We start from the raw sequence: 13,726 nt of genomic DNA, 5'->3' as shown, positions 1-13,726 counted from the left end.
CGTTTTTAAAACTGAGTAAATAGTATAAAATAATTTCTCCTAGCAGTATACAGAATCCCAACCCCATACAATAGTTCTGTTCTTATGAATTTTTAATAGCTGTGACAATACTTGCAAAATTTAAAACGTACTTGCTCTTTTTATTACATATCACAGTCTCGGATCGCATAAACGATAAACGAAAACCGGTAATGATATCATTTGTGTGTTCTCGAGCATTTCGATAAAAAAATGATTCAAATGATCTATGGAAGATATTATTAAATAATATATGAGGCCTACAGCTTTGCTTCCGCCGTATAGGAACAGATGGCAGTAGCGGCAAATGATGGTGCACGGAGTAGGCACTTATAAACATATCGCCATCAAAATATTAGTGGGTTTTTGATTGCATCGTAAAGCTATTCTCGACTGAATATGTAAACTTATGAGCCGAATTCTCGTTATTTGCAGGAACTTTTAATTTTTTGCTTTTAAATGAAAAAAATCAGCGGCTGAGACTTGTAAAATGCTGGGTAAGACCTACGGTGAGGCACCTATTAGTGAAAGAATTTTCGGAGAATGATTTCAGCGCTTCAAGAATTGTAATTTTGACGTCGAAAACCAGCATGGCAGTGGTAGAGGTTGTCGAAGTTACTGAAAGCGACGGAAAAAATCACACAGGATCATTATCGAAAGCAGTTGATGCGTTTCAGTCGAGCACTGAAAGGGAAACGGTCTCACTGCAGCGGTAGACACGAAAAGGTGATTTTGCAGCGGGGCATTGCTCGACCCCATATCTCAAAACCCACCAAACCTTACTGGTAGACGTTGAAATGGGAAGTCTTACCACACATGCTGTATTCTCCAAACATTTTTCCCTACGACCACCACCTTCATCGATCAATGACATACAGCCTGGCTGAACAGTAGTTCCGGTCATATGAACAAGTGCAAAATTGGATCGATTCGTGAATCTCCTGAAAATACGCCCAGCTCTTGGGATACGGTATTCGTGTGCTGCCCGAAAAACGGGAGAAATTAGTGGCCAGCGATAGTTAATACTATGAATCTTAAATGTTTTTCACAATGAAAAAAATGGCAGAAGCAAAGTTGTATGTCTAATATAACAGAACCAAAAATTTTGTAGTACAGCCACTGTACTTCTCTAAGGCAGTACGCTTAGTCTGCGTTTGTTTACTCATTGCTAAAATGTTATTTTTGCAATTGAAGTGATAAGTTTTGCATAGGCATTAATCTCGAGCGTTTGTTACTTCAAAAGAATATAGCCATTTGTATTGGATACCTTAATGTTTCATTTCTTTTTTAATATCTTAATTTCGTTGAAACATAAATTGCATATTTTTATACAGTTAAGTATATAGTTTAAATGGTATATTATGGGCTTCAATTCGAAAAATGCTCTGAAGCGATCTTCGTTCGGTTTAGTTACGTCACAGCTAGCTCTGGTACGACCCACACCTCAGCCTGAGCCTAGAGTTCTGTCATTGTGATATTCGGGTCCAACCGGTACTGGTTTGATGCAGCTGTCCATGGTGGCCAATCCCATCAGTCTGCTCGTCTCTGCGAAACTACTACCACGTACACTTATCACACGAAAACACACACACACACACACTACCGTTTGTGGAAATTGCAACACCAAAAAGGAAACACATGAATTCAATTTATTTAATACCACAGATTATGTACATGACAAGTAACAATATGATTACCTTTTCGAATCTGTACATGTCCTTTGAGCCCTACTATTCAGTATGTCGTGTGGCCACCATGCGCTGCAATTAGAGCTGCTATACACGTGGCATTGAATCAACAAGGTTCTGAATAAATTCCTGAGGAATTTCTCTCCACGCAGTTTGTATTCGAGCCCACAAATCCGTGACACCAGTTACTGGAGGACTGTGACGCACCAGGTGCCGACCAACGATATCCCAGACATGTTCGATGAGTGACATGTCTGGCGAACGTGGAAGCCACGGAAGTAATGGTACCCGTCGCATTCGAAGCAGGCCTGTACATTCCTCACACTATGTGGCCGGGCATTGTCCTGTTGAAATGTGGCCTGTGGAGAAGCCTGAAGCAGGGGGGCTACCTCCGTTAGGTAGCGGTTGCTGTTCAAAGTGCTTGAAAAACGTACGAGGCGAGATCGGTTGTTGTAACCAATGGCGTAGGAAATCATCGCACGTAGTGTCAGATATGCCGCTCCACAATGCAGCCCTCCAGGTTGCGCTCACCACGGTACCGCCGGACACGTATGCAGGCATCACTGTAGAATACGTTGAATCGGGATTTTTCTGAAAAGATTACATTTTGCCACTCAGCACCCCAGTGACAGTGTTCACGTGTACATTGCAGTCGGAGAAGCTGTACGGTCCGCAATGGCCATGTGGACAAAACGACGGTCATCCGGTGCTGTGGTCATATGCTGTGGTCCAGTTTCCGCTCGTCACTGCGTACAACGTTCCTCTATGCACTGTTTCCACACATGCATCACTGTCGTAGCTGCATGCCCTGCGCGAGCAGAAATGTCACGGTATGATAACCCCGTTTCCCGGAGACCAATCATTCTGCCCCGTTCTAACTCGCTCACATGCTGCTATGGCTCACTTTGACGTCGAGGAGGCATACTGGCACTCTGTATTGTTTCCACCATGTGTACCAGCTCTGCACCGACTGCACTAGGCGCAAAACCGACCCTGTCGGACCGACACGAGAGGGCTCTGCTCGGCCTACGTGTACACCATCTCGCTGCAAAACGTATCACGTATTGCTTGCACACCCGTCGCCAATTCCACCAAGTGTGGCACTATTCGGGTAATTCGTTTTGTGTTGCTCTTTTCACAAACGGTAGTGTATTTCATCCATCGCCAAACTGACGACTTCTCGACGTTTCCGAATGTTCCTATCAACCTAACCGTTCTTTTAGTCAACTTGTGCCATAAATTTTTCCTCATTTCGACTCAGTGCCTCCTCATTCGTTGCTCGATCCACGCATCTAGTCTTCAACAGCCTTCTATACCACATTTGAAACTTTCATTTCTACACTCCAGGAAATGGAAAAAAGAACACATTGACACCGGTGTGTCAGACCCACCATACTTGCTCCGGACACTGCGAGAGGGCTGTACAAGCAATGATCACACGCACGGCACAGCGGACACACCAGGAACCGCGGTGTTGGCCGTCGAATGGCGCTAGCTGCGCAGCATTTGTGCACCGCCGCCGTCAGTGTCAGCCAGTTTGCCGTGGCATACGGAGCTCCATCGCAGTCTTTAACACTGGTAGCATGCCGCGACAGCGTGGACGTGAACCGTATGTGCAGTTGACGGACTTTGAGCGAGGGCGTATAGTGGGCATGCGGGAGGCCGGGTGGACGTACCGCCGAATTGCTCAACACGTGGGGCGTGAGGTCTCCACAGTACATCGATGTTGTCGCCAGTGGTCGGTGGAAGGTGCACGTGCCCGTCGACCTGGGACCGGACCGCAGCGACGCACGGATGCACGCCAAGACCGTAGGATCCTACGCAGTGCCGTAGGGGACCGCACCGCCACTTCCCAGCAAATTAGGGACACTGTTGCTCCTGGGGTATCGGCGAGGACCATTCGCAACCGTCTCCATGAAGCTGGGCTACGGTCCCGCACACCGTTACGCCGTCTTCCGCTCACGCCCCAACATCGTGCAGCCCGCCTCCAGTGGTGTCGCGACAGGCGTGAATGGAGGGACGAATGGAGACGTGTCGTCTTCAGCGATGAGAGTCGCTTCTGCCTTGGTGCCAATGATGGTCGTATGCGTGTTTGGCGCCGTGCAGGTGAGCGCCACAATCAGGACTGCATACGACCGAGGCACACAGGCCAACACCCGGCATCATGGTGTGGGGAGCGATCTCCTACACTGGCCGTACACCACTGGTGATCGTCGAGGGGACACTGAATAGTGCACGGTACATCCAAACCGTCATCGAACCCATCGTTCTACCATTCCTAGACCGGCAAGGGAACTTGCTGTTCCAACAGGACAATGCACGTCCGCATGTATCCCGTGCCACCCAACGTGCTCTAGAAGGTGTAAGTCAACTACCCTGGCCAGCAAGATCTCCGGATCTGTCCCCCATTGAGCATGTTTGGGATTGGATGAAGCGTCGTCTCACGCGGTCTGCACGTCCAGCACGACCGCTGGTCCAACTGAGGCGCCAGGTGGAAATGGCATGGCAAGCCGTTCCACAGGACTACATCCAGCATCTCTACGATCGTCTCCATGGGAGAATAGCAGCCTGCATTGCTGCGAAAGGTGGATATACACTGTACTAGTGCCGACATTGTGCATGCTCTGTTGCCTGTGTCTATGTGCCTGTGGTTCTGTCAATGTGATCATGTGATGTATCTGACCCCAGGAATGGGACAATGAATTCACGGTGTTCTTATTTCAATTTCCAGGAGTGTATTTTACTGTTGTGATGAAGTTTATGGATGGCAGCTGGATAAGGAAGACTTCTTGCCACGATATTCTGGCTGACAACCATTCAGCTGAATGGTCTTCCAAACAGCTGCATGTAATAAATAATGCAACACATCTTTTTCTCGGCCAGTTTCGGTTGTAAAAACGTGGACCAGAGTGGAATATTCCCGCTTCAGACCGTATATTTTCATGACGTTTCTACAGGTGGCGATGCTATATGTAGCATTCTAAATGGCGTCTGTAACGGAGGTGCTACAGAGGGTAGGATGATGATGATGATGATGATGATGATGATGATGATTGTGAGTGTGTGTGTGTGTGTATAAGGGACCAAACTGCGAAGATCATGAGCCCCTAGACTTACTCACTACTTAATCTCAACTAACTTATGCTAAGAGCGACACATACACCCATGCCAGAGGGAAGACTCGAATCTCCGGCAAGAGAGGCCGCGTAGTCCGTGACATGGCGCCTTAGACGGCGCGGCCACTCCGCGCGGCGGTAGAATGATGACAGTAGGAGTTTTACAGTAATGAAATTCGTTAAAATGTGAAGGAATATTGGGAGTCAGAAGGAGAATGTGTATTACATTCTGTTGCGCAGTTCAGTGATGTAATTGGGTCGATGGAGCGCCGAGTTAAGCAAAACGAAAGAGATCGCTGTGCCATCGTCCAACAGAGGACGAGACAAGAAGCAACTCGCCGCAAGCCAGGGTGTCGACACCGAGGGCGGTAATCGGGTCAGTTACGTCAGCCGAGAAGCATCGGAATATTCCATAGACCTACTAGGGAAGAAGAATAGCAGACAGCAGCAGCAGAATCTGCATTTAAGGACCAGCAGCCAGCTCTTCAACATCATCCGTCGTGAGGCGTTGGAGTGACGCAGAGCCTGTGTTATCTAGCGCCGCCTGCAGTCCTGAATCATCACTGCCATCTCAGTCATCTTAATGGTCACCGCCGTAATGCAGATCGTCGACTAGGAGGTGCCAGAGTGAATCCGCCGCCAACAGGCAGCCGGGGACCCTGGCCCGCTGACGCCAGACAGCCACAGTAGAGGACGGCCGCTGAGACAGGACACTGACCTTTCCCGCTGCGACGCCCCTCCAACCGCCGCCACCACGACAGAGGCCCTCGGCACGTGGTTCCAGCCGCTGCAGTACGAGCCGGCAAGGCCGCAGCGCTGCTGCAGATGCAGTAATAGTAGTTACCGCCAGCGCAGCTACAGTCGCCGCACAGGGCGTGTGAGCGTCCGCCGGCCTCTTTTGACGCCGCCGAGAATATTGAGAGTGGAAGCATACCTCGCCCAAAGGACTCACAACCAATGTATTGCAGTTGAGCGATAAGTGTAGTTATTCTGTCGTCAGGAGCCATCCGTGGACACACCCCATCATCATCTTCCTCACGCCCAGCAGAGAACCCACGTTGGAATCCGGCGACATGCAGTGAAGTCCCGTTTGCAAACACGGCCCGTTTACACTGGTATGTGGGCTTTTACAGTGCGTTCCAAGAGGAGAGCTGTCATTGATGTGGTATCGCTGTTTACCATGGTTCCACTTAATGATGTATTGGAACAGCTGGATCGCATTTTTCCTGCCGATATTTCTGAACTGTTTAAGTGTTGTTTGACGACCACATACTTCGAGTGGAATGAACAGTTTTATGAGCAAACGGATACCGTGGCTATAGGAAGCCCCCTAATTCCCGTAATTGCAAACTTCTATATGGAGAAATTCGAAGAACAGGCCTTAGGTACTGCCAGCAAAAAGCCAAATGTATGGTTCCGATACGTGGATGACACGTTTGTGCTGTGGAGACGTGGCAGGGAGGAACTAAGCCGGTTCCACGATCATCTGAATAGTATAAACCCGAGAATCCAGTTTACAGTGGAGGAGGAGGTACACGGCAAATTATCTACATTTCATCTACATTTATACTCCGCAAGCCACCCAACGGTGTGTGGCGGAGGGCACTTTTCGTGCCACTGTCATTATCTCCCTTTCCTGTTCCAGTCGCGTATGGTTCGCGGGAAGAACGACTGTCTGAAAGCCTCTGTGCGCGCTCTAATCTCTCTAATTTTACATTCGTGATCTCCTCGGGAGGTATAAGTAGGGGGAAGCAATATCTTCGATACCTCGAAACCTGGCGAGCAAGCTACACCGCGATGCAGAGCGCCTCTTTTGCAGAGTCTGCCACTTGAGTTTGTTAAACATCTCCGTAACGCTATCACGGTTACCAAATAACCCTGTGACGAAACGCGCCGCTCGTCTTTGGATCTTCTCTATCTCCTCCGTCAACCCGATCTGGTACGGATCCCACACTGATGAGCAATACTCAAGTATAGGTCGAACGAGTGTTTTGTAAGCCACCTCCTTTGTTGATGGACTACATTTTCTAAGGACTCTCCCAATGAATCTCAACCTGGTACCCGCCTTACCAACAATTAACTTTATATGATCATTCCACTTCAAATCGTTCCGCACGCATACTCCCAGATATTTTACAGAAGTAACTGCTACCAGTGTTTGTTCCGCTATCATATAATCATACAATAAAGGATCCTTCTTTCTATGTATTCGCAATACATTACATTTGTCTATGTTAAGGGTCAGTTGCCACTCCCTGCACCAAGTGCCTATTCGCTGCAGATCTTCCTGCATTTCGCTACAATTTTCTAATGCTGCAACTTCTCTGTATACTACAGCATCATCCGCGAAAAGCCGCATGGAACTTCCGACACTATCTACTAGGTCATTTATATATATTGTGAAAAGCAATGGTCCCATAACACTCCCCTGTGGCACGCCAGAGGTTACTTTAATGTCTGTAGACGTCTCTCCGTTGATAACAACATGCTGTGTTCTGTTTGCTAAAAACTCTTCAATCCAGCCACACAGCTGGTCTGATATTCCGTAGGCTCTTACTTTGTTTATCAGGCGACAGTGCGGAACTGTATCGAACGCCTTCCGGAAGTCAAGAAAAATAGCATCTACCTGGGAGCCTGTATCTAATATTTTCTGGGTCTCATGAACAAATAAAGCGAGTTGGGTTTCACACGATCGCTGTTTCCGGAATCCATGTTGATTCCTACATAGTAGATTATGAGTTTCCAAAAACGACATGATACTCGAGCAAAACACATGTTCTAAAATTCTACAACAGATCGACGTCAGAGATATAGGTCTATAGTTTTGCGCATCTGCTCGACGACCCTTCTTGAAGACTGGGACTACCTGTGCTCTTTTCCAATCATTTGGAACCTTCTGTTCCTCTAGAGACTTGCGGTACACGGCTGTTAGAAGGGGGGCAAGTTCTTTCGCGTACTCTGTGTAGAATCGAATTGGTATCCCGTCAGGTCCAGTGGACTTTCCTCTGTTGAGTGATTCCAGTTGCTTTTCTATTCCTTGGACACTTATTTCGATGTCAGCCATTTTTTCGTTGGTGCGAGGATTTAGAGAAGGAACTGCAGTGCGGTCTTCCTCTGTGAAACAGCTTTGGAAAAAGGTGTTTAGTATTTCAGCTTTACGCTTGTCATCCTCTGTTTCAATGCCATCATCATCCCGGAGTGTCTGGACATGATGTTTCGAGCCACTTACTGATTTAACGTAAGACCAGAACTTCCTAGGATTTTCTGTCAAGTCGGTACCTAGTATTTTACTTTCGAATTCACTGAACGCTTCACGCATAGCCCTCCTTACGCTAACTTTGACATCGTTTAGCTTCTGTTTGTCTGAGAGGTTTTGGCTGCGTTTAAACTTGGAGTGAAGCTCTCTTTGCTTTCATTTCCTCGATGTGCTTGTTTTTAGAAACGAAAATAGTAGTTTGGGACACTCAGTATACCGCAATCCCACGCACACGGACCGTTATTTGCACCGGGATTCGAACCACCACCCACAACAGAAGTGGAGTGTTATCAAGATGTTAACGGACAGAGCTAGAAATATTTGTGAACCTGAGTTGCTCGACGCTGAGCTGGAAGACCTCCACATTGCACTGATGAAGAACGGATATTCGTCCGCCGAAATAAAACGTGCGTTGAGACAGCCACGCAGAAATCATAGTGACGTACAGGCTACTGCAAAATCTAAGGTTTTCCTGCGTTTGTTAAAAATGTAACGGAAAGAAAGGATCTTGACGAAGCGGAATATCACCGTAATACAGGAATACATTAAGCCTGCCAAGGACGCTCGCAAACCATTGGAAAAAGCTGGAGTTTATAGGATCCCATGCAGCTGTGGAGATGTTTATGGGGGTACCACTAGAATAACGGTTTCAAAATGTTTGGAAAAGCACAAGGGCAATTGTAGAAGAGGAGAAACGGAACGATCAGCTGTGGCGGAGCATGCTTTTCAGTCGGGGAACCACCATATTCGTTTCGAGGAGACGCAAGTACTAGCGGCCACATGCGGATATTATGAAAGGCTCTACAGGGAGGCAATCGAAATCGCTAAACACCCTAATAATTTCAATCGTAAGGAGGAGGGCGTGAAATTAAACGGTATATGGATGCCGGTGTTAAAGAAGATGTGTACCACCCTTCCACTACTGGGTGATGGCAACAGCGATCGACGGCAACGGACAGCGGCCAATTTCACTGACGTTTTCAAAACACGTGACGTCATGAATTTAGCGGCAGTCAGTAGCCGAGCCAGTGGGTGTGTTCGACCTTCCATCGAGCTACAGGCCCCCTTGAAGATGTCTCCCGCAGACGGGGACGAAACGTTGGGATTTGACAAAGAATTCAGCAACCGACCACGGCATAACAGTCCGGATAATTATAATCGACATGACATCGCAATATTGTCGCGCAAACCTCTCCGACAACCAGCTTTCCCGCCGGCCGCACAATGGCCGTGACTCCTGCAGTGTCGGAATATGCAGACACTTTCATTCGAGGTAATCAACGGATCACAATCAAACATATCGCTGTACAACTGCACATCTCTGTAGTAGTGCTGACACACTTGCCCACCATAGGGTACAATGTTTGTGCCTGCTGGGCTCCTCTATGCCTAAGAGAAGACTATAAAAAGAAAGGATCATCGGTGCGGAATTGCTTGCGCATTGCAGTGCTGGTCGTGACAATTTTCTGTCAAACATCGTCACAGGCGATGAAACATGGGTTGATTAGTTCGAATCAGAAACAAAATGACAATCCATTGAGTGGCGGCACACCGCCTCTGCGAATAAATTGTTCAAAGCCGCACCCTCAGCTGGTAAAGTCATGGCGACGGTCTTCTGGGCCTCTAAAGGGGTTACAAGGAGGTTATTTTGTTTGATGCCCCACTCATAGTGCAACGATCGAGTCTATCGTGTACTGTGCTACCCTCACGAAACCGAAGGAACGACTTCAGCGTGTTCGTCGTCACAAAAATGCAAACGAACTTCTCTTTCTCCGTGGTAACGCAAGGCCTCACACATGTGTGCGCACCCGAGAGTAGTTCAGACAACTTCATGGGATTGTTCTTCCTTATCGACCCTACAGCCCGGATCTCGCACCTGCCGACTTCCAAATGTTTAGCCCAATGAAGGACGCAATCCTCGGGAAGCAGTACGCGGATGAGTGGGAGGTTAGTGACGCGGCAAGTAGAGTGGTGTCTTGCTGTCACAGAGTCCTCCCCAGAAATGTGGCAGAAGGTCGTCGCACTGAATAGCGATTGTGCTGAGAAATAGGGATTTGTAGCCAAAGGAGAGGGCGAATAATACAGTGTATTGGAATCCTGAATAAAACCATCTTGCTTTCAGAAAAAAAGTGTTTCATGTTTATTGAACGCCCCTGGAATGATATTTGACGCAAAAATATACCTGTTTCTCATAAATACTATTATTTTTAATGGCAGTCTGCATTTTATATCCCTATCACTTCAGCCATCGTTGTTTCGCTGCTCAAATAGCAAAACTCACCTACTACTTTTAGTTCTTACCAGTTCTTTGAACGATCGTGGGGAGCAATTCGTGCGCCTCCCAAAGGACGTTGCCACGAGACACCATTGGCACTACGTGTCACTGTCTCAAGGAAATGGTTGTCTAAACAAGAGGCTCTGTCAGTGACTAGATGACAGCCGCTGCTCTACTTGTGTTCCAGGCTGCGTCAGAGTGGAGACCGGGAGCGGGCAGCGTCGAGTGGCAGCTGAAGCCGAGATGGGGGAGCTGGAGGTGGGCGCGTGGTTCTCGGGCCGCAGCGTGCTGGTGACGGGCGCCACGGGCTTCGTGGGCGGCGTGCTGCTCGAGAAGCTGCTCCGCGAGTGTCCCCGCCTCGCGGCCGCCCACCTGCTGGTGCGACCCGGCGCCCAGGAGACGGCCGAGCAGCGCGTCGCGCGACTCCTCGACTCCCCAGTAAGTCGGCGCCTCTTCTGCGGCCGTCAGCTGCCGTTTCTTCCTCAGTCGTCATCCTCGTCGCCACCGCCACCGCCGCCGCCACCACCACCACCACCACCATCACTATCACTATCATCATCATCATCATCATCATCATCATCATCATCTTTCTGATACACTTCACCACGAATTCCCTTCCCGTGCCAACGTATTCATCTCGGAACAGCACGTGTAACCTATGTCCCTATTTATCTGTTGGACGTAAACCAATGTCGGTCTTATTGTACAATTCTTGCCCTATGCAGCTCCCTCTATCGTCCTTTTCCTTCTTTTCGTTAGTGTTCCTCATACGTTCCTTTCTTCCTCGATATTGCGGAGAACCTCCTCATTCCTCACCTAATCTGCCTACTTCTTATTCAATATTCTTCTACAGCGCCACGTCTCAGAAGCTTCCATTCTCTTCTGTTAGGGCTTTCCGACAGTCCTTGATTCACTAGCATAAAATACAGGGCTATTACAAATGACTGAAGCGATTTCATAAATTCACTGTAGCTCCATTCATTGACATATGGTCACGACAAACTACAGATACATAGAAAAACTCATAAAGTTTTGTTCGGCTGAAGCCGCACTTCAGGTTTCTGCCGCCAGAGCGCTCGAGAGCGCAGTGAGACAAAATGGCGACAGGAGCCGAGAAAGCGTATGTCGTGCTGGAAATGCACTCACATCACTCAGTCATAATAGTACGAGGGTCGGTCAAAAAGTAATGCCTCCCATTTTTTTTCTACTTAAAGAAATTAAGTTAAGTGAAAAATTTGAATTTGGCGCCATTCCTCAAACCTTCTTCTGCAATCCACTGCAGTAGTAACTTTCTGTGTCAACAGGTGGCAGCACAGCAGAAGTTTGTAAGATGGCCGACATCGATGTTCGTTTGAGACAGCGTTGTGTGATTGAATTCTTGAATGCAGAAGGTGAAACGCCCATACGCATTCATGAAAGACTGAAGAAGGTGTATGGTGTTGTGACAGTGGATGTCAGCACTGTTAGACGATGGGTTCGTCGTTGTAAGGAAGCTGAAGGGCAAACACCGTTGACTGACGAAAAGCGGAGCGGCAGGCCGGTGAGTGCAGTGGCTCCACACAACATTCAGCAAGTTGATGACATCATTCGTGGTGACCGTCGGGTGACTGCAGATGAAGTGTGTCGCATTATTTCTCTTAGTAAAGGCAGTGTGATCACGATTATTAAACAATTGGGGTACTCAAAAGTTTGTGCACGGTGGGTTCCAAGAATGTTAACCGATCAGAATAAAGAGGCAAGGAAAACAATAGCCTCCCAACACTTGCAGCGCTTCCGTATGGAGGGAGATGAGTTTCTGAAAAAAATTGTGACCGGGGACGAAACATGGGTGCATTTTTTTGAACCCGAATCAAAGAGGCAGTCAATGGAGTGGCGTCACACAAGCTCGCCGAGGAAGAAAAAATTCAAAACTGTGCGATCGGCAGGGAAAGTTATGGCAACAGTTTTCTGGGATACAGAGGGTGTGATTCTGGTTGATTTTTTGGAGCAGGGATGCACAATAAATTCTGTTCAATACGTCACAACCCTCAACAAACTTAAAGCACGTCTTCAGCGAGTTCGCCCAACAAAATCAATGGCAGATGTTCTTCTTTTGCATGACAATGCAAGACCACACACCAGTCGTCACACCTCTGACGAGATTGTCAAAATTGGATGGGAAGTTTTGCCTCATCCCCCATACAGCCCTGACCTGGCACCATCAGACTTCCATCTGTTCGGGCCACTAAAAGAAGCTCATCGTGGGATTCATTTTGAAGATGAGGAGGCCGTCAAAACATCCGTGCGTCAATGGCTTAGGAAGCAGAGCTGTGATTTTTACCGTGCTGGGATACATGCCCTTGTTCAAAGATGGACCAAAACTGTAGAGATGGGCGGAGATTACATTGAAAAATGACAAAATGATCCTCAATGTTGTGGTTTTCAACCTATGTAATTGCATTTAAATTTCCTGACAATTAAACGTAGAAAAAAAAATAGGAGGCAATACTTTTTGACTGACCCTCGTACAACGACACTTCAGGACGAAGTTCAACAAAGATCCACCAACTGCTAACTCCATTCGGCGATGGTATGCGCAGTTTAAAGCTTCTGAATGCCTCTGTAAGGGGAAATCAACGGGTCGGCCTGCAGTGAGCGAAGAAACGGTTGAACGCGTGCGGGCAAGTTTCACGTGTAGCCCGCGGAAGTCGACGAATAAAGCAAGCAGGGAGCTAAACGTACCACAGCCGACGGTTTGGAAAATCTTACGGAAAAGGCATTTCTTAAACAGGAGATTGGAAAACCGATGGATCGGTCGTGGTGGAGATCATGATCAGCAATTCATGTCATGGCCTCCACGCTCTCCCGACTTAACTCCATGCGGTTTCTTTCTGTGGGGTTATGTGAAAGATTCAGTGTTTAAACCTCCTCTACCAAGAAACGTGCCAGAACTGCGAGCTCGCATCAACGATGCTTTCGAACTCATTGATGGGGACATGCTGCGCCGAGTGTGGGAGGAACTTGATTATCGGCTTGATGTCTGCCGAATCACTAAAGGGACACATATCGAACATTTGTGAATGCCTAAAAAACTTTTTGAGTTTTTGTATGTGTGTGTGCAAAGCATTGTGAAAATATGTCAAATAATAAAGTTATTGTAGAGCTGTGAAATCGCTTCAATCATTTGTAATAACCCTGTACTGTACTCCAGACGTAAATTCTCAGGAATCTCTTCCTCAAATTAACGCCTATCTTTGATACCAGTAAACTTCTCATGGCCGGGAATTCCCTTTTTTCCTGTGCTATTTTGTTTTGTGTCCTCCGAGATTCGTCCATCATGAGTTACTCTGCATCCAAAATAGTTCTCAACTTGTACTATGTGGCCTCCAATAGC

The 13,726-nt window shown here is 47.7% G+C and overlaps 1 protein-coding gene across 1 annotated transcript in view; it reads left to right on the top strand.

Annotated features, from left to right (window-relative positions):
- The window catches only part of LOC126188424 (putative fatty acyl-CoA reductase CG5065), a 132,037-nt gene that overhangs the window by 29,411 nt on the left and 88,900 nt on the right, over window positions 1-13,726 (top strand). Inside the window, exon 2 of the mRNA XM_049930058.1 lies at window positions 10,541-10,791. Coding sequence (XP_049786015.1) covers window positions 10,597-10,791 — 195 coding nt within the window. The 5' untranslated portion in view covers window positions 10,541-10,596. The remainder of the gene's footprint in view (window positions 1-10,540; window positions 10,792-13,726) is intronic.

Source organism: Schistocerca cancellata, chromosome 1, assembly GCF_023864275.1.
Source record: "Schistocerca cancellata isolate TAMUIC-IGC-003103 chromosome 1, iqSchCanc2.1, whole genome shotgun sequence".
Classification (NCBI taxonomy): Eukaryota; Metazoa; Arthropoda; class Insecta; order Orthoptera; family Acrididae; genus Schistocerca; species Schistocerca cancellata.
This window is presented reverse-complemented; position numbering and strand designations above follow the sequence as displayed.